The 26,297-nt window shown below is 36.2% G+C and overlaps 1 protein-coding gene across 1 annotated transcript; it reads left to right on the plus strand.

The window, feature by feature from the left end:
• The first annotated feature begins 11,922 nt into the window (after positions 1-11,922).
• LOC129744885 (zinc finger protein 236-like) lies at positions 11,923-26,138 on the plus strand. The gene is made up of 4 exons (XM_055737634.1): positions 11,923-12,602; positions 23,771-24,760; positions 24,830-25,741; positions 25,810-26,138. The coding sequence occupies exons 1-4, from the start codon at positions 12,468-12,470 to the stop codon at positions 25,972-25,974; spliced, it is 2,202 nt and encodes a 733-aa protein (XP_055593609.1). The 5' UTR covers positions 11,923-12,467; the 3' UTR covers positions 25,975-26,138.
• Positions 26,139-26,297: the final 159 nt, after the last annotated feature.

Genomic DNA, 26,297 nt, shown 5'->3' on the forward strand with positions numbered 1-26,297 from the left:
ACCTGGGCATTTAACTTGATGTTAAATGAACGTAATAAGACCTTGTACGACGATATGAAAGAATTATGCACACTATTTCAATCACTCCTTATGAATAAAATTTGAAATTTGAGCATGATTTTATTCAATCAGCTCGTCAAAGCCCAAACTCGCCGTTAGACGAGGTTCACTTTAATCGGCACAAAACCAAGCCAATCATAGTTTTAACTTACTTTTTGTGCACTATGCTTTGAAACACGTGAATCTAACAATCTACATAAATGACAACTGTTTGATAAGCAGTTGTGAAAAGCTACAGCTTAAAGAAGCCTCAAAACATGAAAACTTGCACTTGCACCAATTTTTTATTAAGTCATTGTTTTTTATGCTTCATGATAAATTATTGAAAGTTTGGTCTAAAAGATAGATGATAGAAAAACTTGAAGGTATTAGCTTCAAATTAAAAGACATACAAAATAAGTTCCCTTGAAAGCTTATTCATCACGATGAACATTTTTTTCATCCACCATTTTTAGGACGCTTGAGAAGATTTGGACTTTTATTTGTTATCTTCAAATGATCAAATTGTTTTGATATCTTTCCCATCCTGCCTCTAATAAAAATCTCTTTTGGATATCATTCCACTTTTCAAGACGGATGATCTCCCTGTACAATGGTATATTAGACCTTGTGAAAAGCTACAGCTTAAAGAAGCCTCAAAACATGAAAACTTGCACTTGCACCAATTTTTTATTAAGTCATTGTTTTTTATGCTTCATGATAAATTATTGAAAGTTTGGTCTAAAAGTTTCAACCATTTAGGATTGCCAGTAAAATGAGTGCATTCAGAAATGATTTTCGAGGAAAAAAAACTTGGGTAGGTAGAAGAAACGAAAAATAAAACTCGTCTAAAGGAGGGGTTTGGAAAAAAATGACAACAAATAGGCAAATATACAATGAGTTTAATTCTTGTAAAATTAAAATATCTCAGTTAATATTAGAATAATTTTATCAAAAAATATATTCAGTTATAGCTATATATGTTCCAAAACTTGGGAAAAGGTGGTTGAAATGTACAATTTTTAGAAGCGATAAAGTACTAAAAATCAAGATTTTCAGCCCCTGTAGTTATGCAATAAAAAAAAACTGTTGGAATTACTCCAACGATAAATTTAATCCTAGAACAAAGTTAGTATCAAACTTAAAACTGATTTTTTGTGAAAAAAATCTGGCTTTTGGATGGCTAAAAAGATAGCATAAATCTCGCACATTTATATCTTTTTGAATCTATCTACAGAACTGAAGCCAAACCAAATCCACTAAGGTTTTGGAAGTCAAAATGCATCAATTGATGTCGCGAAGTTCATGATGTCAGACTTTCTCAAATTATCATTGGGTCGCCTGAAGGAGATTTGCGTTCTGAAAATTGAGACTAAAGATAAGCCAACTGCCAGTATTGAACACTGCAGAACAAATTTCGTCAAGATTTCAGTGTGCTGTCGGAATTTTCATAACATTTAGTGTGTTCTATATAACAGGTGTTTTACTGTTTTCATTTTTATCGAACAAACAAAACTTGACTAGTCTATAACAATAAGAAAAGACAAAATTATCTGAATAATTCGCATAATTGCGCATCAATCGCTGTCGAAATATAGCAAAATTTAGAAAAAAAAACTTATTTAGTTTAAGGGTGGTCCAAAATAGGTCCAAAGTGTGGTCCAAAATAAAAACCTGGTGGTCCAAAATACTGACCACAGTAGTGATATGAGAAACGTGTTTTTAGGCTTCAATCTTGTTACATTGCAACAAACGACGATATGTTTCGATAGAAAAAGCCTTGATCTTCGTTATGAACGGATAAAGCAGTCAAAAATTGTAACATATGCTTTTTTATTCCAGAAAATTGCATAGCCACTTCCCAAAGCGGTCCAAAATAGGTCCGTTACCCTACACGATCAATTTTCTAATCCCCTGTTAAGATTCCCCGACGGCTATTAAAGCGTTGAAATCGAGGCCTTCAACTTATAACTCTGAATCTTATTATTTGTTTCTTTCTCTATGAGAGATTCTAAAAATTCGACAATAGTTGGTTCATAAAAGCTGGAATTTATGAAAATCGGTTCATTCAGCTGAAGAAGTCAATTCACTGTTCACTGTTAAGTTCACTGTATATTTATGTGGACCTTCAAAGCACCCTAGCGGCGGTAGGGAGCACTTTGGAAATCACTACAATTCTATTCAATATATTTCTAACAGGCTAGTTGTATTTTTCAATCCAAAATGTAGGCTCATTATTGCATTCAAATATCTCCTACCAGTACCACGTGCTTATAACAGAAGAAGGAATAAAAATACCCGCCAAAATTCCCCCTTTCAAATTTTCAATGATCAGCAAGCTTTGATTTGCTTTCCAGTATACGTGAACTTTGAATGGTCTTTACTAATGCTCGGCCCATAATGATGATGAAAAAAAAACCCCGCCAAAGGAAACGAAAATCTGCTGCCAAAATGGGTGCCATGACTTTTGGTTCGTGGGAATAAAGTAGAACGTTGTATGGGAGGGTCCCTTTTCTTAGGTAGGAGGGGCTCAGCACTATTACTAAAACCTTACCCTGGTTCAACTACATCACTGTACCAAGTTTCAGGCTGAATGGTTCAGCGGTGTGGATTTGTATAAGGTGCATACAAACAAACATATACATATAGTCCAACTCATCTTTATATATTAGATAAATGTACCAAATTTTATTGTATAGCTTTTTTGTAATTTTCAAATAAACTTATCGAATTTTATAGTCGAATTAATAAAAAAATTAAACATTTTTAATAAGTTTGTCTTCGTTTTCCTACTCTGAGTTTAGTGTTATGAAAACATAATCTTGGAAGCCCACACTCAGAAAAATCCTATTATGCAAGCCAGGCCATGAGATTCTCTTATGAAGTGGAAAAAATTATGAAATGTATAAGATTGCCTTATGAAGGAATGAACTCAAAATTGAAAACCGGGTTTAATGAGAGGTTTTGGCTTTTCATAAGATATTCTTATGGGGAAAGAAAAGTCGTATAAAATTAAAATAATTCAAGATTATTTTCGATATTGTTTTTCGACTGGATGATTTTTAATTTTTGGAGATTGAAACGGCTTCGTCAGTCATTTATGGGAATAAAAAAATAACTAGTTTTTATTCCCACAAATGACTGACAAAGCCGTTTCAATCCCCAAAAGTTCAAGATTATTTTTCGTTTTATTTTATTTTCTGCTTAATTCGTATAAAAAAATTATAGTGACAATCAGCTGCCTTTCAACACCCGGTTTCATAAAAAAGTTTTAATGCGCCTCGGACCTTCGACTTCGCACTTTTTGCCGGTAACCAAGCTGAAAAGTAACTAAAACATAAAGTGTTCCTATTGAGTTTACAAAAATTTTCAACTAAAAATAAATTTCAACTCAAACTTACCATTTAGAAGTATAAAATCACATCAAAGTAGTCATTAAAAGTAGTAACTTTACAAATGTTGAGTGCTTCTGACGACGACGTAATTCATGACTGATGGAATGAATGTGTTCATCATTTTTTTTTTCACAATGCCGTTTCTTCATTTTTTCATAAGAACTTCGTATGAGAATTAGAAGAATTTCATAAGACTCTTATGAAAAACAATTTTACACTCTAGATAGCGGTTCATAAGATGTCAGTGATGATAAGTTGAACATGTTGAATTTTCAATATTTATATACAGTTACTAGCTGATCCCGTACGAACTTCGTTTCGCTTTAAATCATTGGTACGTCAAAATGAGTTTAGAAAATGAATTCGAAACATTCTTTCGACAATTTTGGGGAAAAAATTCAACAGTGTATAAAGTAGCTACTATTACTATTACTTGAAATTCAAACTAAACGGTTGATTGGCTTTTTATTAAAATTTATGTGAGAGTGTTTTCTTCTCGATCGGTTGCAAAATCTAGACATTATGGCAGAAACATGTACTATTTGTTTATGTGCACGACTCTTTTGCTTGACCTTCACACTTAAATCGGTATAAATTAACTGCCTCCAACAAAATTATTGCACAAAACACTGAACTTTCAATGAAACCCTCTTTTTCTGTCGCATGGCCAGAAATTCGATAATTGAAACCAATTTTACGTTCCTCAAAACTCCCTTGTGCCATCTTTTCTTTTCAAATTATGTGTAAAATAACGTCAGGAACTTGAAAATAGTGAACAGTGAATATAGACGCCCTTTTCGCCGACCCTTGACACGGAACATGCTACCTGGAGTCAATTGCTCATAGTTTATAACCCTAATCTGAACATTTTCATCTCAATCCGATGCATGATCACGACAATATCGCGAAAACATGGACTGACATGGACGGCCTTTTTTTTGACTACGATTCAAAACTTGACACCTGAAATCAATTATCTTTTCTGTTAAACTCCCATGTGTCAATTTTCATTACAATTCTATGCTCAATCAAGAGAATATCGTAAAAACAGTGAACAGATAATAACCCCTTTTGCCGACCCTTGAGTCGAGATTTGAAACCTGAAAGCAAAAGAGCGTCCCTCGAAACTCCTATGCGAAAATTTTCATCTCAATCCAATGTAGAATAACGTTAAAATCGCTAAAACATTAAAGTTGGGTATGGACGACTCCTTCAGCCGACTTCTGATCCACAATTCAAAACTTGTAATCGATTGCTCGTCTCTCAAAACACTCATGTGCAAATTTTCATCACAATGTATAATAACGCCAATTTTGCAAAAACATTAATCAGTGAATATGGACGACCCCTTTTGCCGATCCCTAACCCTAAATTTGATAAATGCAATCGATTGCTCGTCTCTCAAAACTCTCATGTGCAAATTTTCAACACAATCAAACGAAAAATAACGTCAATATCGCGAAAACATTATTTGTCTTGTATGGACGACCCCTTTCATAAGGGGTCATCCAAAAATCTGAAAACATTTTTCATCCTTCCTGGACAAGGGGGTGGCAAGCCTATGCTTTGTCATTGAATTTGACAACCATCAAAATTACGGGCCCACGATTTTCTGGGCCCATAACAAACCTGACGTTTTGCTGTCAAGGACCCGGAATAAATGTCAAATCCTAGAGAATTATGAATGATTGCACACTAACACAACAATCGTTCTAGTACCTCATTGGTTGAAATTTTGACTTTTTCAACTCCGTACTGCTTTGATAGGAAAACACCATAAACGTTTCTCCCGATAGATAGAAAAAAAGATAAAGATTCTTGTTCGCAAGAAGAACCAACTTGCCATCCCCCTGTTCCTGGACCTAATGAGTATATATCAATGCCAAATTTCAGACCTCTAGCCCTTAAAACGGCTGAGTCTATAGAGGACAAACAAACAAACAAACATACAGATAATTGCTTTATATATATATATATATTAGTGTAAACTTCAATCAATCATGATCTTTTGTAGGCTTTTATTTTAATAACTGGGATAATTTGAATATAATAAAGAATTTCTAGAGTTTGTTTTGATTAGGTTGTATGAACCAACATAAACAAAATTGAGTTTTTAACTGCAAACGATTGATCAACATTATTTTACGTTAGGTAAAAATATGGTTTCATTTGATCAATAAATAAATTTTAGAACATGATTTGAATTTAAGACGTATAATGACTTTCTCATTTTCGAATGTAGCTTGGTTTTAACGACTTTGCATCGCACTAAATTGCCGCGCATGCAATAAGACGCAAAACAACAGTTCCGCGTAGTTGTTTAAGCGACCTTTTGCATTTTTCCAGAAAATGCTTCGGAAGTGTACAAAAGTTAAAAGTTCAGTCGAAGATCGTGATCAATATTTATCTTCTTACAATACAGGGCTTCAATATGTTAAGGTATGTTAATTGAATGTTGATTTATGCTGAGCTTAATGTTTTTTTATACAGAGGCAGCCAAAATAACTAGCGGCTATTTGGATAAATCTCCTTGAACGATCATCGGAATTACATCAACAAGCAGACAGCAATGTTTAGTTGACTCAAACATTCCTGATGGACAGTCTCTAGCAGCACCGATTCCGATAATCACTTGGGTACCAATTCCGGCCCTCATCTTTGTACTTCCGGGTAACATTTCTTCTTTCTATTAAGTTAAATTTAAGTTTTCCAGTAATTTCGATGGAAATAACAAAAATTGAGAAAAATTTTACGAAGAGATTAACCACCGTAAGTTTTATTTGTTACTTTAATCAATCAATCAATTAGAGTTACAAATTGAGAAAAATCTAATCTAAAGTCTGCTTCATTTAATATTGGAACACAAACAATTGCGTGTAGTTCAGTCATTTATTAACGAATTCATAATTTGTTTTTCATACAAATGTAGCATTTTCTTTACTCTTTTCCCGTAATACGGCACATTAGGCGGCGCACACCCTTTTCGTCCACCGTTTTGGCGAATTGATTCCACCAGTTCTTCATTTGAGTCATGTTCCTAACAAGTTTTCCCTTTGCCTTAAGCCTCCGCTTCGTGATTGCCCAGTATTTCTCTATCGGCCGGAACTGGGGGCAGTTTGGGGGGTTGAGGTCCTTCGGTATTACGCTGACCCCGTTCATTGCGTACCATTCCATAACCGTTTTGCTGTAATGGCAGCTTGCGAGGTCCGGCCAAAACATTACGGGACGGTCGTGGGCACAAATAAACGGCAGAATCCGTTTCTGTAGGCACTCTTTTTTGTAGACTTCTGATGTCATTGTCTTGTCAGTGAGAAAGACTTTGGTTTTCTGTCCACAACTGCATATCCCCTGCCAAATCATGTACTTGCGGGCGAACTTATCCGCAAACACGAACTTAAATTTTGCAGGTACATCGCCGAGCCGTCGCCAAATAAAATTTTTGACCTGGGATTTGCCCAAAGTCCGCCTTCACGTAGGTCTCATCGCCATCAGAATACATCCGTCGAACTTGGTCAGCACTTGGTCGTACAGCTTTCGAGCACGGATTCTGGCCACATTGTTCTGCTTCAGCGTCGGATTTGGCTGTTTGCTGGCTCGGAATGACCTTATTCCTTCCCGGAGACGAATTCGTCGCACCGTACTGTGAGCGGCCTGGAACTTATTCCTCTTGACGGCCTTGATGACTTTCCCACGCAGTTTCCGGTCGACAGTTCCACTCCGACGCTTCGAATGCGGCTTCCGAGCCGTCGTCAATGTTTCCTGGTACTGCTTGATAACACGCCATACGGTATTTCTGGGCATTTTAAGCTGTTTAGCTAGCTTCGATGCCGACAACAATGGATTTTCAAGAAAACTGTGCACAATTTGATCTCTCCGTTCGGCTTCCATGGTGGTTGTTTACAGAATGCTATCGTTTGGTGTTATGACATAAATACATGGTGAAAGGTAATGAATTTCCCGACACGTGGGTGAAAAAAGTTTCCAAATCCGTCCACTAGGAGCGCCACAATGAGCAAAAGAATTTGTTCCAATATTAAATGAAGCAGACTTTATCAATAGGGGAACATGTCCTATTATGCGCCACTTAAGCGAATCGCTGATTTTCTATGTATTCCACGTACAAATTGTATTGAAAATGGGTGCAATCGTTGAAGAAAAGTGTTTTCTACAAATGCCTATGATATTTTATTACTCAAATTACTGTAGTTGCTTCAAAAAGTTGATTTTTAAAAACCATATTCAAAGCCACAGAAGAAAACTATGTTGCAAATACGCGCCGCTGTGTATTCAATATGCGCCTAGCAGCCGAACACACCCGAAAGCAGCCGAAGACCAAAAACACACCAATACTTACAGACACTTTGACTGAAAAGAAAATCAAAATAGACTAATCAAAATTAAAAAAAAAAATTAAAAGTAGATTTTTTGGGCTGAATTAACGCTCAAAATATGGTTTTAAACTTTTTGTTCATTTTCAATGAAAATTGGCCTTTTTGAAAAATTAATGCTATTTTCAGCCTACTACGATTGGCGCGTTATTACGAGCGCATGGGCCGTGATAAAACATACCTATAAAAAGCATACCATAGCGAGTTCGGTATAATTTTTTAGCATTAAATCATAGTTTAGATTCTCCTCTATCGATGTGTCAGAAAATATTGTCTTATTCGTTTTTCTCTGCTTGGTGACACCTTATTGAAAGTGATTTAAAATTTAGATCGAAATGAAGAAAAACCTAAATTGTGAAATTGTCACAACGCAGGAGCATTTTAAGGAAAAATTCATACTTGCCATGATCAATCACAGCATTTAGAACAAATTGGTAATATTTTGCAGGCTTAAAATGTTTCAGATTCTTCAAAACAAGGGTGGCGCGTATTAGCCACATGGGGCGTTATATGAACTTTTCCCCTACCACTGTTTTCGTTTATTACCCAGGAAGATTTTCCCGGAAGAAATCTCCTTCTTTGTCTTGAATCCAGCAGACTTTTGGTCGGTGTTATCCACGTATCCGTAACACGCATTGAATTAAATGATGATGATGTCTTATAAATTCGCAGCAATTTCACACGAATGAAAACAAAGTTTTGGAAAAAACATATCCCACTTGACGAAAAAACCTTGGTTGAAATCAGTTTGGAATCAAGATCTTTCGAAAATTTCCTTCCGTCATCAAAAAGAATGGTAAACAAATAGAAAAAAAATGTTAGAAAAGTACTTGCCACTTGCCGATAAATTTAGCACCAGAGACTCATTTGCGAATAATCTCTGATCGAGGGTTAAGAATATTCGCATATGAGTCACATGAATGTTTTATTGAAATTTCTCCGTAATTATTACTTAGTATTAGCGCAAAAGTAAATAAAAGTATTCTTTGAAGTGTTTTCTATCCGAACTATTGATAGGTTTTGCCAACAAACGATGCATAAGATTGTTTTAATGAAAACAAGTTTCAAACTTTACAAGCGTTTTTCTCGGTTTGCAGTTTTTACACATGGGACTCATATGCGAATAGGGGCAGTATAAGTATTTGGCAGAATAAAAGGTGGCCACGATGAAATTGCCTCACACAAAATTGTTCGTAAAATTCGAATTTTCATCCGATTGCCATCAAATTTTCAGGGATTGAAAAATAACTATTAAACCCGATTGGTCTCAATCCCGGCCATAAGATTCTGCACAACCAGTGAATCAATCATTTTTTGCATGTAAACCTATACTTTCTTCAGTTCCTCGACTGTGTTCACAACCTTAGGTCATTTAAGAAGGTGCTGCTTCATAATCGCCCAGTTTCGACTTCATTTCCACGAGTTTTGATCACAGAACTTTAAGATTTTCAGGATATAAACAATGCACTTTGAACTAAATACACCCAAATTTTCAGTAAATTTTACCCAACGGTTAAAAAGATAGAGCATCAGATGTGACAATTTCATCGTGTCACTCTTTATCGAAACTGTGGAAAGCTTTTTTCCCAAATGTAGTTTTAAAAATACGCGTTAATTAATACTTGTTACAACTAGTCATGAATGTTGATCTATTTTAGATGTAACAAAAATTGAAAAGGTTTCAGTTAAAAGGGGTTTGACATAAAGTTATTTTGTCAATTCGATGAAAAATCGAAGTTAATTTTTTTTCCATTGGCATATCTGCCTAATCCATAAAAAAACATTTTTTTAAAATGGCAGAAAATGGCTCGCCTCCGGCGGTATTTAGCCCACCTTAGCCGCTCTAGGTCTAAGACTTTTCTTTCTACGACACTATAGAACGTTCAATTTTAATTTACAATTTAATAAACCTTTTGTATTGAAACTCAAATCTGAGAAGTGTATCTAAAGAAGTTTATTCATTACTTTATTACTTATCACTTTGGTAATAAAAAACACTTTTTTATCATTTCAAATTTTATGCTGCTATGAAATATTTTTCAAAAAAGCTACTAAAGCCATGCGATTTATTTTGTGTTTCGTGGTTTTTCATGAGTTTTGATAGCTTACTTGCAAAGTTCGGGTAGTCAAATAGTTTTGAATCATTTTTGAAAGATATATAGGAAAATCATAACGAGCTAATCTAGCTACTAAACCTTTGTGCCATATACTGTCAAAAGCTTTCCAATATCTAGAAGAGCAGCACCAGTTGAATAACCTTCATATTTGCTAGCGTTAATCATATTAGTTACACTCAAAAGTTGATGTGTAGTAGAATGTCCATGACGAAAACCAAATTGTTCATCAGGGAAAATAGAATTCTGATTAATGTGAATCATCATTCTGTTCAAAATAACTCTCTCAAATAGTTTACTTAAGGGGGGGGTTTAGGGTCTAACGGGTAAAAAAAACACCATTTTCACGTTTTTTTTTCTAGAGCTATCATTCAAACAAATATATTCAAATTTTTTGCATTATACAAAGCATTGTTAAAAGAACATTTAGTAATTTTTTCGTAGAAAAATATTGAAAAATGAACCGGTGACGGAGCATTTTCGAGGATGCCTTTTAGAAAACAGGATTTGCGGTGGACATTGTAAATCAGCACAGAATCATCTGAAGTCAAAAAATCAGAGCAAAATATTTTTAATAGATGTTTTTCTGGACCCCAACGTTTTTATTTAACTTAAAATTTTTTTTATGAAATTTTTGTGGCTGTTTGAAGTAAAAACTACGATTTTTTACGAAAAAATCCCCCCAAAGTAAAAAAATCGAAAAAGAAAAACGTTGGGGTCTGGTATTTTATATGTAGAAAATATGTTCCAAATTTGAAAAGAATCGGATAAGTAGTTTTCAAATGACGATGTCCACGGGCTTTAAAAATGTGCTTTCGAGAAAAACGCGTTTGAAGTTTCTGCTCTTGCTTTCTTGCAGTATTAGATAGGAGGAGATAAAGGCCTATAATTTCTACAGTTTTGCTTCAATTGACTTGAAAATTTGACACAACATTCTTGAAATGTTTTACAATAAAAAAATAAAAAAATAAAAAATCGATTTTTTGAAAGTGTTAGACCCAACCCCCCCATTAAAGAATGAAGCAAACTAATTGGTCGATAACTTGAAGGCTCTGAAGCACTTTTTCCAGGTTTCAAAACTGGAATAACCTTGGCATTTTTTCATTTATTGGGAAAATAAGCCAAATGAAAACATTTAATGAAGATTTTAACTAAAAAATTGCAAGTGCTTTCAGGCAACTTTTAAATAAGAATATAGAAAATCCCATCTTCCCCATGAGCTTTCATATTTTTGATTTTTTTGAAAATCAATTTAAGTGCATCAACTAGTAGCTTGAGTTCACACCACTCCCGTGTGTCCACAAACCTAGTCACGGTTCAAGAAAATTATGTCCTTTGCTGTTATTTTTGTTGTTGCTGTTATGGCGATCGTCCAACTTGCATCATACCTTTCACGCAAACCTTTTTCGAAATCCCTGAAAGTTGCAACGTCGTACATGTGAGCATAAATACCATCAAGCGCACAAAGCATACTTTTTCCACATCCCTGCAACGTTACACGTTTTGTCTATGTATCGTGTGACCAACATCTTTTAAATATGTGCTCGTGAATCTCGTTTTTAAGCTTTTTTCCTCAGATTTAAGCTTTTTTTGCTTTGAGAGCATAGGAGACGAAAGCTTAAATCTGAGGAAAAAAGCTTAAATCTGTCAAAACGAGGGGAAAAAAAGGGGAAATCTGAGAGATGTGCTCCATACGGTTTGAATAGCGTTGCCGCCGGTTGACTTTTTCGAGGGCGGATGGCTCCCCCTTCACGAGCACATCGAAAGTTCGGGGGGTTCGTTCGAATGCACCTACTCACATCTATGTAGGTAAACTCTCGTTCAACGCAAATAAAAAAGGAAAAACCTGCTCGCATGAGCAACTGATTGCCATGTAAGAAGGCACCTATCTTTTAGTTTCACAATCACGACTTTTCTACCAGCCAGCGAATAGTTGCGTTGTGTGGTGTTGTTGCTGTTGTGTACGGGATTTAATCGAGAGAGCAACGTGGTTGAGCTGTTGCTGCTGTAATTCACGACAAGCCTACTCAGCAACTGAATTTGTGTGCTGCTGATAGTTTGTAGCGTTTGTAGTATATTTCACCCATTACATTCGACTCAGTTCTCATTTCTCTTCGCACGTTTGGATCGTTTACAACGTTTTGCTTCGGACAGCACGCGTTTGTTTTTCGAGCGCGGATTCATAGTGGTGTACAGAAGAGTGTAGTGCTAGCTAATCTTGTAACACACCTGGGGAATACAGCTTTCCTCAGCCTTTTGATCATTGAGAGCTACTTGCGATTGTTGGAAGGAAGATCATTTTGAGGATACCGTTGAAGTTAAAAGAAGGCCTGCAACAATCGAATGTTTGTGACAAAGAGAAGCAGGGAAAATCGTGATCCTCACTAGTGTTCAATATTGACAAACAGTTTTGTGATCGCTCAACAACGTTTGTGGATGATGTAATGGAAAACAATTTCCTTGAAGGGGACACGCTCGTTTGAAACTGTGTTGTATTTTGAATTTTCTCGAACAGTCAGCTAACGTTAGCAATGAGTTTGGCATTGAATTTCGAGCGCAAATGTCGCACCTGTGGAACCGATATCCTGGAGCTGTCCTGTGGGATTCCCATTTTTGGAAGTGGCCTTCAGCTGGACCACAAGATTAACCGCTATCTCAGTTTGAATGTGAGTATCAAAAGTAAATCATTTGAGTAATCGAGATTTCACGAACTGCGTCATTGGAAAATCGCGCTGCCTTTTTACTAGGTGCAGTATCCACATCACAGTATAGAAGTATCGCGAAATGAGGTTGACTCTCTACCTTTTCTTCCACTTGTCTGTCACGAGGGGGACTGGGACGAAGAAAAGTGAGTAAGTGCAGCCCTTCTTCTCTACTGCTACCTACTCACCCACAAAACCCCCCCTCAAATACATTCAAACCCCATCTGAGAGCTGTTGGGTGGCCTTGGCTGACTAAAAACATTCAACACTGTATCTGTATGCAACACAAAAACAACTACAACAACACCGAGAAAGTCCAACACTGTACTTTCATGCGTTTCATTCCGTCCCTTACTGATAACAGTTGCAACGAAAAACATTCCAATGCTTACAGCTCCTTCAGAATCATAATAATCATCAGAAAGTGTCCATGCTCAACAACAGTTGATAGGACCAAAGAGAATTGCCAGCTCATAACATCAACAACCCAAGCTCAAAACGGCCTGGCCTTCACGGGCCAGCATATTTTTATGCTATCTACATCGTCTATGTTTCCTTTCACATAAATCTCTCTTGCTCATAAACCAGTTCAGCATTGTTGATATGGCTGGTAGGTACCTATATTTGAGTAGTTGTTCGCCATTGCCCCACGTCGTTGTGACAAAGTGTGGGTAAGGAAGAGGATGAGAAATGCAGGGAAGAGAATTGCACACAATCACGAATCGAGCGATGAGCGAGTGAGTTGAGCAGTGTGTGTTCACTCACCCACCACCGTCTGTGAATTCCAACACTACTGCCAAAGGGTTTTCTCACTCTTGTCCGATGTAGCGATGAGACGCGTGGAAAGCTACTGGTTTGTTATGATCAGGCTTCTCACTAATTAAGGAAGGCAATTAGGATGAACAGCCCTACGAAATAAGTTGTGGAGATTGTGTGAAAGACGCGAACGCAAGGTTATCGTAAAAATAAATAGATATAGAAGAAAACTTATGATTACTGTGTTACTTTGATTTTAAATTGGACAAATAATATGATTTTTTGAAGATCTAAACGCAAAGTTTTTTTGAAGGTGGATTAGCAATGGTTCAAACATGTGTACGGTAAGACAGCAAAAAGTCGTGCCGCATTGGATTCGTAAAAGACCGGAAGTGGTAATGCTGGTCCCATGGTTATCGATACCACCGGCGATCAGACACCGGATGAGATCACATCTGAATTAATTTCTTTGTTAGGTTTTTCTCCGATTCAAGTAGGTAATTCAAATGAGGAAAAGAACCAACACGAATAATACCAGTAGTGTTGGTTTTGCTCCTGAGCTTTATTTGATCCATTTTAAAAAGGATCAGTTGAATAATTTGCAAATTCTTGAAAAGGCTCGTCTTATGTTTCATTATCGAGTCAAATTTGAACCTTTTCGAAAATCTTCTACCAATTTGCTACAAAATATTACGCAATGTCGTCGTTGCCAAGCTTTTTGTCATGGCACTAAAAATTGTAGAATGAATGCCAGATTCATGCTTTGCGGCTCATTCGATCATGAAAAATCTAAATGCCTTTTTGGTGGTGATAAGCCACAAACAGAATTTTTCAAGTGTGCAAATTGCGCAGGTAATCATTCCTTGAATTCTATAGACTGTCCCGTTAGGGACAAATTATTGCTTCTAGGAAAAATCCCAAAGTTTCCAGAAAAGTTTCTTCTCCTTCTTCCCCTTTTTTATCTTCGCAGTCAGCCTCACCCTACATTGAAATCACGTCTTGGTAATGCTCGAAGTGATTTTAATGATACCTGTGCTGATTCTGCGCCACTTACTCGTTGTTTGACGTTCTCAGAGGTGGTTGAAAATGGGTTGCCCTCTTCAGGCATAACTAATAATAATGGGAAAGAACCGAGTCTCAACCTTCATGCGAAGGCTTGGGGAAGTCCCCGAGATTCAAATACATGTTCTTTTCCTTCATTTTCTGATCCTAACAATTTTGTTGATTTGGGTGAGATTTCTGAGGAAAAATTAAAATTTTTGCATCAAAATTTAATGGAAATGATGCAACTTATGTTGAAAGCAAATTCAATGTTTGAAGCTTTTCAAACTTCCTTCAATTATGCTAACAAAATTATTATGACTTTACGAGTCCCTCATGGATCCAAATAGTTGTTTAATTATTATGAATTGGAACGGAAAAATTTTTTGAAGCGAGATTTACAAAAACTCACACGAAACAAATCTAATTTTTTTTATTATTGGTGACTTTAATGCAAAACTACGATCTTGGAATAATATTTCATCAAATTCAAATGGGAATATTTTGTTTAATGACTGCTCTGCAGGTTATTATACTGTTGAATATCCTAATGGGCATACTTGTTTCTCTTCGATTAGAAATCCTTCCACAATTGATTTGGTTCTAACGGATTTAGGCGAGCATTGTAGTCAATTAGTTACTCATGCGGACCTCGATTCAGACCACCTTCCAGTAACTTTTTCTTTATCCCAAAGTCCCATTGAAAACCCTTTAAAATCAACTTTTAACTTTCAAAAAGCTGACTGGGAGCGATATAGGAATTTTATTGAACGTAATTTAGATGTAAACGTTCCACTGAATTCAATTGAAGATATTGATTTGGCTGTAAAAAATTTGACAACTTCAATAGTCAATGCTAAAGCCACTTCAATACCCAAAGTTAAACATAAATTTAATCAACCTTTAATTGATGATGATCTTCAGTTTTTGATACGACTGAAAAACATTCGTCGACGCCAATATCCACGAACTAGGGATCCTTATTTTAAATTTATTTATTGCGACCTTCAAAAAGAGATCAAACGTCGTTTAAATTTTAAGCGTAATGAAAATTGTGCAAAAGCAGTAGAGGACATAAAACCCTACTCAAAGCCATTTTTGAAATTAACTAAAATTCTGAAAAAGCCCCAGAAGCCAATTCCTACTTTGAGGATGGAGATAAACTTCTTTTAACTAACGCAGAAAAATCTCAAAAATTAGCCCAACAGTTTGAGTATGCTCATGATTTTAATTTAAACGTTGTAAATCCAATTGATGCTCAAATTTCCCTAGAATTTGATGATATTCTTTCTAAACAAAATGTATTTGAAAGTTCTTGTGAGACAAATATTGATGAACTTAAATTGATTTTCAAAAAATTTAAAATATGAAAGCACCGGGGGAAGATGAGATTTTCTATATTCTTATTAAAAAGTTACCCGAAAGCACTTTAAATTTTTTAGTTAAAATCTTCAAAAAATGTTTTCACTTGGCTTATTTTCCCAATAAATGGAAAAAATGGCAAAGTAACTCCAATTTTGAAACCTGGAAAAAGTGCTTCAGAGACTTCAAGTTATCGACCAATTAGTTTGCTTCCTTCTTTAAGTAAACTATTTGAGAAAGTTATTTTGAATAGAATGATGATTCACATTAATCAGAATTCTATTTTCCCTGATGAACAATTTGGTTTTCGTCATGGACATTCTACTACACATCAACTTTTGAGTGTAACTTATATGATTAACGCTAGCAAATCTGAAGGTTATTCAACTGGTGTTGCTCTTCTAGACATTGAAAAAGCTGTTTGGCACAAAGGTTTAGTAGCTAAATCTCTAAGCTAAATATCTCACCAAAATTATTCAAAATTATATGACTAGCCGAACTTTACAAGTAAGCTATCAAAATTTATGCTCTGAAAGGACACCCATTAGAGCTGGTGTCCCGCAGGGTAGTATACTTGGGCCAATTTTATACAATATTTTTACTTCTGATCTTCCTGATGTACCAGAAGGAAAAGGTAGAAGATTATTTGCTGATGATATTTCGTTGGTATTCGACAGCATTTTGGAAAAAAATATATAGATTTATCAGTTATATTACGCGTATACAGGACCATAAATATGATTGTTTGGTTCTGACCCGAAAATACAACCAAGCCAACAATCTAATTATACGTTGCACAAATGGATAAATGGCTGATTTAGCGATCGCATCAGCTTCCAGAATCCAACAGGAATTTTTAGTCAATCATTCGTATGGCTGTTTTTACCATAATGCTGATCCCCATGAACGTAAATTGTAGATTCAAATATTCATAAAAATTAATTTGAGCAGTTAAATGCATTTTTTTTCCTTTTTATTTTTAATAAGACATATGTTTTTTAAATTTAATCATATATTACATCAGTGGCATATGTTTTTATTCAAACCAATACAATGTGTGGTATGAAAAAAAACTTAGTAATTGCTTTTGCTAAACTGAATCGAGCAGTCGAGCAGTCGCTTAAAGCAATTGCTTCGGTTGTTATGAATAAAGTTTTTTTGACAGCTGTTTTCTCATGGCGTATTTTTTTTTTATTCCGGATTTGGCTCTGGAACCGTCAGAATAAAAAAAAACGAGTTTCGGGTTTCGAGTTATTCCATACGTAGGTGTGCGTGAGAACGAGCGCAATGTTTACATGCAGCTGTCATTTTGTTCTCCCTTCTGGATTTCTTCATTCGGTTCTTCACATCCGGATTGCCTTTTTTCGTGTCCGGATTGCACTGGACAGCAGATAGTACGATTTTGCTTGGCTGAGAGGTTCAAAATCGCGGCAATAATCATTTTCCCGTTCATTATTTCAACTGTTTTCCTTTCAGCCAAAAACAGCTGTTTAATGTTTTGACAACAACGTTGAGAGTATTGGTGAACTTCTCGCAAAACTGACTTTCTTCTCAGGGCGACTCCGTCCGTTTTTCGAGCGAACCTAGGTTGCCTCTCGAGCAATAAATGAGCACGATGACAGCAGTTAGAGCGAACCTAGGTTGCCTCTAGTTTGCCTCCAGGTGAAAAAAAATACGGTATCAGTCAGGAGCTTTTACTTTTAGAACAAGCTAGTTTGGTATGAATAAAGCTCAAATCTGAAGCAATTGCTCGACAAATCTCATAGCAATTGCTTTATTTTCTAAGCATGCTCGGTAGCAGACTTTTCCAATAAAAAATGCTTTAATAACGTCATGAACTTATCAAATTAGCAATATTTCACTTCAAAACAATTCAAAAAGGTATTTTCAACATGGATAAAGAAAAATCGAAGTGATAACTCAACTTTTTCATATTCCTGTCGTTGTATAAAATCATTCGTCTAAGATGACAATAAACAAATCAATTAGTAAATATTTCAAATTAAAAAAAATCCGGCTATAGTGGAAGAAGTCCCAATAGGCTCAAAGTAAGAAATAAATTGTAATAATTTAAAACATTATACAGATCTCTCATTTTTATATATTTTTTTATAATCCTAAGATTTAAAAAAAATCTAAATTAAAATGCGCGCCTATTGCCTATTTTTTTTATACATCGGATTATCCCGATCCGAATACATGTGGGAGAGCTTATGATAAATATTAAAGTTAGGCCATATTTTGTTTGACATCCATCTTTCTTTAAACATCAACATACGAGCACGCATTAACAAAAAAATCCGGTCGTTCTTACATCCATCACCCGCTTTGTCGACTTCAAGGCTACTTTAGCCGTACTTTTCAATTTTCTGATCGTCTTCTTTCATTTTACTTTAGAAAACTTTAGATTCTGCTGGATGGATAGCTCTATTTTTCGAAGCAAAAGCTATGTTCTAAGACTTTAGTACACATCCGCTAAGCAAATGTTTATTCATACCAAACTAAGCAAATGCTTTGGACTTTTGCTTTGATTGATTTCGAGCTAAGTAAAAGCTACCGAAGCAATTGCTAAACCTTATTCATACCACTAAATGTACCCAATTGATGCTGCTGCTCCGCCATTTTCAGAAGGATAATTTTCAAGACTTGCGCGGAAAACGCTATCCTAAAGGGTGATACGGTCAAAATTTGGTCAATATCAACTTGACGTATTTCTTTCAATTTTGCATTTTAAAAACCTGAAGACCCCTCATTTTGAAGGTGTGTGTGTGTGTGTTGCTCCTATTTTAATTTGGAATTTACTCTTCAGTTGTCAAAATGCCGTCCAAGGAAGAAGAGCAGCGTATCAAAATTTTGCTCATCCGAGCTACTCGCACGCAAAGCTGGCAAAATCGCTAAAAGTTGCCAAATTAACCGTTACAAATGTAATTAAGTGTTTGAAGAACGTTTATCGACAGCCAGGAAGTCTGGATCGGGGGGAAATCGAAAACCGGAGCCGCTGAGACGACAAAGAGAGTTGCCGGTAGTTTCAAGTGAAACCCTAACCTCTCTCTCCGAGATGCCGCAAATAAGCTGGGTGTATCGTCTACAACCGTGCATCGAACCAAAAAACGAGCCGGACTTTCGACTTACAAGAAGGTAGTGACTACAAATCGCGATGATAAACAAAATACGACGGCCAAAGCGCGATCCCGGAGGCTGTACACGACGATGCTGACGAAGTTTGACTGCGTGCCCAGCAAACATTTATGAAGGTATATCGCAGGAACAACAAGATTATTCAAACAATTATACCAGATGAAAAGATTGTATTAAACTTACCAAAATGGCATATAGCTACAAAAGTGGAGGCAATATATCTACAATGACAAGATTCGATTTCCCCACGAAAAGCAAAATAAACGATTCCAAGTTGAGTAAAACGAAAAAAAATTTCACCGACCGAGAATTGAACTCCAGTCCTTCGAGTTCGTAGTCCGGTACCTTACCACGATGCCAACTCATCACTTGACTTGATCCGCGCTATAGCTCTATAGGTGAGATTTTTTTCTACGAACCGGTCAAAGGAAGAAAAAACCGCCCATTTATCGTAAATTAGTTTACTCAAATCGTAATTGTCGAATCAGCATATTCCTAACCTTTTGGAGACATATTTACGAATTGACTAAACTGCTATCCGACTCAACTATTTTTGGGCAAAGCTTGCCGTAAATGAATGATAGAAAATCCCGAAATACCAACTTGTTTACGATGGTTATCGAAAATGTCTTAATATCGGATTTGGATTATCATTTTCATTACGATTTCATGTTAGCTGGGGTGGTAATGGACGACGAAACCTACGTCAAAGCCGACTACAAGCAGCTTCCGGGACAGGAGTTTTATACGGCAAAAGGAAGGGGAAAGGTAGCAGGTATTTCAGAGCACATGAAACTGTACAAGTTCGCGAGGAAATATCTGGTTTGGCAAGCCATCTGTACCTGTGGCTTGAAAAGCAGCATTTTCATAGCTTCCGGGACTGTCAACCAAGAAATTTACTTGAAAGAGTGTTTGAATAAACGTCTGCTGCCTTTTCTGAAGAAACACGGTTGTTCCGTACTGTTTTGGCCGGATTTGGCATCTTGCCATTACGGTAAAAAGGCCATGTAGTGGTATGCCGCCAACAACGTGCAGGTGGTTCCCAAAGACAAGAACCCTCCCAACACGCTAGAGCTCCGCCCAATTGAGAAATACAGCTATTGTCAAGCTGAACCTAAAGAAGACCAAAAAACGGCTAAGGACGAGCAGCAGTTCAAGGCAAACTGACTTTCTGCGGCGAAGAAGGTGGACAAGGTGGCTGTACAAAATCTGATAGCAAGGGTTAAGCGTAAGGCCCGGCAATTCGGATTTGGAAAAGCGGAAGCCTAACTGAATATTTTTCCTAAATTTTATACTGATTAAACTTGATAGAGAAATTTAATTTGATTTTTTAAATAAACGATTTCCCTGATTTACACGCGTTTTCCCTTGACCAAATTTTGACCGTATCACCCTTTAAAACAAAATTTAAAAAAAATTGTCAAAATAAAAAAAATGGCAGAGATATAAGATTTCTATTAGAAATAGCAGTAGAAATAGAAGTTTTTCTATTGGAAACTCAACAGAATATTCGACCGAATATTCGGCCGAATATTCATTTGGCCGAATAGTTGAAATGGTCAATATTCGGTATTAGGCCGTTCGCCGAATACCACTATTCGGTACATCTCTAATTCATACTGATTAGCTTTTAAATAACTTTTTCGTCTTATAAAAGATTTTGTAATCTTGAAAGGTAGCTTGAAGGAATTCTATAAACCGCAAAGTTATGTAGTAATCTATTGCCGTTTTCGTTTTTCTGCACTGGCGCAGGGCAAAACTTTCTCTGAATAAACAAACAAAATCGTCACGAAAACACTATATGAGTCATTCCAACAAAGCTGTTTTAGGCTTGATGGGTTTTATAAAATCATTTTAAGGAATCTTATAAATACAAAAAGTCTGTAGGCCCTCTAAGAAATATTTACAAAAGAGTGATACATGTACCTAATAAAATCTTTCTGATTCAAAGGATGTTTGCGGTAGAACAATAAATTAACACTGAATGAAACTTTTCAAATGTTTTTTTTTTTTTTAAATTTTTTTTATTGAGTTGAAAACCATTCTACAATAAATACATTCGAGGCCCTCAGAGCCAAAGGGGTATAAGCAAAGAGAACAGACGTACAAGCTCGAACAAAAAATCTTCCAAAAAGTGTGTAAAATTTCAAATGCCGATATTCAAAAAATACGTTAGAAATTGACTTGAAATAGTGCCATCTATTGCGCTGTTCAAAAGTTTCAAATCAAATTTTCAGGTGGCCAGTTTTCGAAAAGGCCCAGCCAAAAAACAAAAAATTTGTTCAAAACTATCGTTGAAAATTTTACACAAGTTTCGTGGGCTAGCTCGTATGTCTGTTCTCTGTGGTATAAGTGACAAAATGGTAGATTTTGAGTTAATGATGCCAAACAATTTTTCATATTTAAAACTGTAATGGCTGATTTTTTCAGATTTTTAGAATTTTATCTACATACTTTAACATTCGAAAGGAAAATATAAATTATCGAAAAATATACGGAAAATGACGAAACACAACAACTTAAAAGCGTGTTTTCTCGAAATCAGCTTTAATGCACTTATACCCCTTTGGCTCCAAGGGCCTTTTCGTAGCACCTAATATACTTTCCACAGATTATTTTGCGTTTAATATTTTTGAAAAATCACAATTAAATGTGGCTTAGGGCAAAAAAAACACTTTCACATGAGATTTCATAACACTACTCTCAGCAGATTATAAATAATACAGCATGTATTTTTATTTTCCAAACATTTGGAGTGCTGAATTTAGTCCTTTTTCACTCCCAGAAGCAGCGAGAATACAGATTATCCCATATTTCCACCACAAAACATACTATTGTTGACGTTTTGGCCGACGGCGAGACGACTTACTTTTGTAAACAAATAATTCGTACGAATAACTTCAATAAAACTCTTACAGTCTATAGGCGCTTTTGTTCCGGTTAACGGTAAACGGTTTCTAGACGACACGACAAGATGTTTATTGACAAGTTTAAAATCCAAGCGACTTGTAATGACCGTATAAGAACACGAATACTACAAATTAGTTTAAAAGGGATTTTATAAATCGAAACGGGTTCATAGGAAGGTATTCATATACATTTTCAAATCGATTATTTTTTCTAATATAAAAATGTGTTATAGGGTACTCAAAGTGCCAAATAGAAATTATATCAGAAAATTTTAATGTGATTATATAAATTCGATATACAATACGCTTGTTGATGTCGTGGAGACTTGTTGTAAAATGGGTTTCCTTGAATGCTTTACAATCCAATAAAAGGTATTATATATACATCGTTTATAAACTATCGTATGAATTTTATAAAACCAATCGGAGTTTTGTGTGTTACTTGGGGACCTAGCGAGAAATCACTAATGAATGGAGATTAGCCACTAATATGTCAAATAATTCCATCTTGGCTGTGCATTTTTCATTATTACACTCAGGCAAATTTTTATTCTAATGTTCATAAGATGCATCTTATGAACCGCTTTTTAGAGTGTAAAATAGTTTGTTTTTTTTTCATAAGAGTCTAATGAAAATCTTTCAGTTTTCATACGATGTTCTTTTGAAAAATAGAAGAAACGGCATTGTGAAAAAATAACGAACATATTCATTCCACCAGTCATCTATTTCATCGTCGTCAGAAGCACTAACCAATTGTAAAGTTACTTCAATGTCAATGTGATTCAGATATTCTTAATGGTAAGTTTTCGTTGAAATTTGATTTTAATGAAGGTTGGGAATACTTTCAAGCTCAATAAAAACATTATATTTTTTATTCACATTTCAGATTGGCTACTGGCAAGAAGTGCCAAGGCAAAGGGCCGAGGCGTCAATAAAATTGGGTGTTGAAGGGCTGCTGATTGTAGCCATGATGTTATTTCAAACAAATTAATCAAAAATAAAATGATTTGAAAAATAATCTTGAATTTTTTTTATTGTATGCGAAATTTTCTTTTCTCATAAGAATATCTCGATATTCTGAGGAACCGTTAGCAAAAAGAGATACCTATGTATATACGCTTTTCCGTTATATTTCGTAATTTCTTCAGGAACCATTATCACAACGGTGCTCACTTTAATCATTTATAAAGTTTCAAAATAAACAACTTAACATTGTAAACTCCATGTTTTTACAAAGTTTAAACCTGCCTGATTCCAATGCAACCAAAAAATGAACCGAACTCAACCGAACTAGAAAGATACAGGTGTTCGAAAACAGCTATTTTTTCTTATTTTTCCGATCTAACTCGTTTCAGTCTGAATATTTTTATAAGGTGTGTTCCACAAAACTGTTCGATTTTAAGTGACTCAAAACTCTTTCAAACATATTTTCCTTGAATAAGCTCGGCCTGAAAAGAAATCGTTAGAATACTGAAAATTTTTATAAAAACATTTTTTTTTTATTTTGAACCCTTCTAACTTTTTTGGGTTGGATTCTACGATGTTGACGTCTTCGACAAAATTGCTACATTTTTTACAATATAAAAACTTGCCAAAGACATAAGTGCTCTAAAATGAAAAATACAAAAAATATTTTTTCTATCTCACTGCTAGGTGATTTAATCATTTTTATCAAAAGCTCATTTTAAAGTGCTTTTAATGTAGATAAAATGTTTCGAAGACACTATGGGTCTAAAACGCTCCGTTTTGGCGTAAACAATTTTGATCACCTTTTTACATCGTTTTCCCCTGTGTGCGATGATGTGAAAGTAGAAATTTTTACAATAGGCATAAACATAAAAAATATTTTAGCTCCTTTAAGTTTCAAATAAATAACAAAAAAAAATAAATTTTAAATTTATTTTTCAAAAAATCTCATTTTTACAGATATCCCTACACGATGATCTCCCGAAATGCCTGTGTGCCACGTGTTTCATCAAAATCGAAAGTATCGACAAGTTTGCCATCTTGGCCAAAAAGACGGAAGAAGCCTATCTGGGGTGGTTCAAATGCATCCGTGCCAACTTGGCCCAACATTACAACAGCCCCATCAACGCCATTCAACAGTTAAATAAACTCTCTCCTACTGCGATAACATCCGGTGGCACCACAATATCCGTAGCGGGACCTTCGGGCACAACTCCGGGACAAAAAATTGATTTCAATCTACTAAAGCAAGTTGTAGATGAGCAAATTACCACCAACCAGGCGGATTCGGCTTTGGGTTTAAACTTGCAACCGGTTAAACTGATCAAACCGGATGTTTCGATTGTTTCGTATAGTGATTTGAAACTTGGTTTACTGATCAAAGACCAGGAACTGCTCAAATTGATCTTGAAGGCATTGAAATGGGCCGATCATGATCCGAGGGCTACTTTCGACATTCTGATGCAAAGATTGAAGAATACCACATTCCGAGAGATTCTCTCCAATCCGAACCTGCTCAAAGACAGCGACCTGATCCAGCTGCTGAAATCCTACATCGGTCAAGAAGCGTTCAATAAGTTTACAGCTGCATGCAACCCCCCGATTGTGACGACGATGCCAAGCGGTTTGACCATTCGCCCAGTATTACAGACACCGCCAGTGAGCCCTCAGAAATCGAACGCCTTATCGGAGCCATCGAAGCCTGTGAGTTCGATCAGAATAACCACCAATATAGCTGCAGCGATCGCAAAAGCTGAGCGTAGAACGTCACCGGTTGAAGAGGGAGCTGTTACCCAGATGGAGGTCGGAGTGGACCCGAGCTTGTTCCTCGATGAGGAAGAATCTCGAACGCGCGAAAGGCCTCCGGAACCGGCTAGCAAAAGGGCAGAAAATGTTGTCACAATCAAATTGGTACCGGCACATTTGAGCAAGGAGGCTTCGAATGAAAAGGTAGGGTTGAGAACTGGTAACTTAAAAAATCTAAACCTTCAAATTAATTAAATATGTCTTCCATTTCAGATGATTCCCGCTATATTGAAATGTGACGTTCGCAACAGTTCACGGCATGTTTGCTCCAGTTGTGCCCAGACTTTTGCTTCCAAAATGGAACTCCAACAGCACGTTGTAATGACCCACGTTATTGCTCAACCCAAGCCTAAGCCCGCTTTGGAAGAACCAACATCGAAAAAAGTCATCAAAATAAGAGTAAAGAAACCGAAACCTGCTCCTCCCGCAATAGTTGAGCCTGCTCCAAAACCTGAACAAATTCTCAGCTCGTTGAATCCTCCAATCACAATTCCTGCATCAACCAGCATCACCTTGATCTCTCCCGTTGCCAAGCCTCCCGAACCTATAGAACCGGAGTTGATCGTTGAACCAATAATTGTTCCGCAATCAACTGACATCGAAAAAGACAAGCGTGAAGACCAGGCAGTCGAACCTGAAATCGTGGTCAACAATTCGGAACAACCGTTAAAACCCCAAAAGTCAGTTGATCTGGTAAAGGCCAAACCTAAGCCCACTACGAAACGTAAACGTGAGAAAATTTCGATCAAACTGGATCTTTTGCCCAGAAAACGTGCTCGCAGACTTCAGGAAGCCACGAAAAAGACCGGAACAAAACTACCCTGTGTGCAGTGTAACAAGAAGTTTCCCTTGAAATCCACCCTTAAAGTTCACGTAAAAGCTGCCCACAGTGATCCCAGCAAAGGAAAGCTGGCTTGCGGAAAATGCGATCAGATATTCAAGACGCAAGAGCTTCTGGCCACCCATAAACTATCCCACGTGGCAGCAAAATTCAATTGCGACAAATGCCGCGAGAGCTATCCCACTAGCAGTGCTCTGAAGGCTCACAAACAGACCCACAACGAATTGCGGCTGCATCGGTGCTCAAATTGCAGCAAATCGTTCAATCGAGCGCAAGATTTGAAGGTATTTTACAAGTTTGAAGTTTTTATATTTGATATGTAATATGTAATAAAAATAAACTTTTATTCTAGATTCATATGATCGAACATGCCCCGAAGGAAAAAAATAAAGCTGCCGTTCGGGAACGAACATCCACCAGATCGACGAAAACATCCGTTGAGCGGAAAGCCACACGAATCAATACATCAGGTGAAATCAAACCGAGCCGGACGAGCAGTAGAAAAGCTAAGGCTTAAATTTTTCTTCTTACTATCCAATACAAATGTTAAACTATTTTCATAACTTTATCTACCATTCATCAAGTGAATTTATTGAAACAGAAGTTTTCGTGTGAATTTATTTTTGGATTCATTCTGTGATAAATTTGTGCAAATAAATATATTTTGAAATTGTTCGGAAAGTGGTTGTTTTAGTTTATGTAGTTTTTCGAATATTCCTTCAGAGGTGTTTTTTTTCTATTTCCGTAGAACCCTTGGCCTGGCACATGCTGCCTAGTCTCTCAAAATAGCATGATAAACTGTGAAATGTATTCATATGTAGCTTTAAAAGTTTTCTTGAG

This window comes from Uranotaenia lowii, chromosome 2 (genome assembly GCF_029784155.1).
Source record: "Uranotaenia lowii strain MFRU-FL chromosome 2, ASM2978415v1, whole genome shotgun sequence".
NCBI classification, from domain to species: Eukaryota; Metazoa; Arthropoda; class Insecta; order Diptera; family Culicidae; genus Uranotaenia; species Uranotaenia lowii.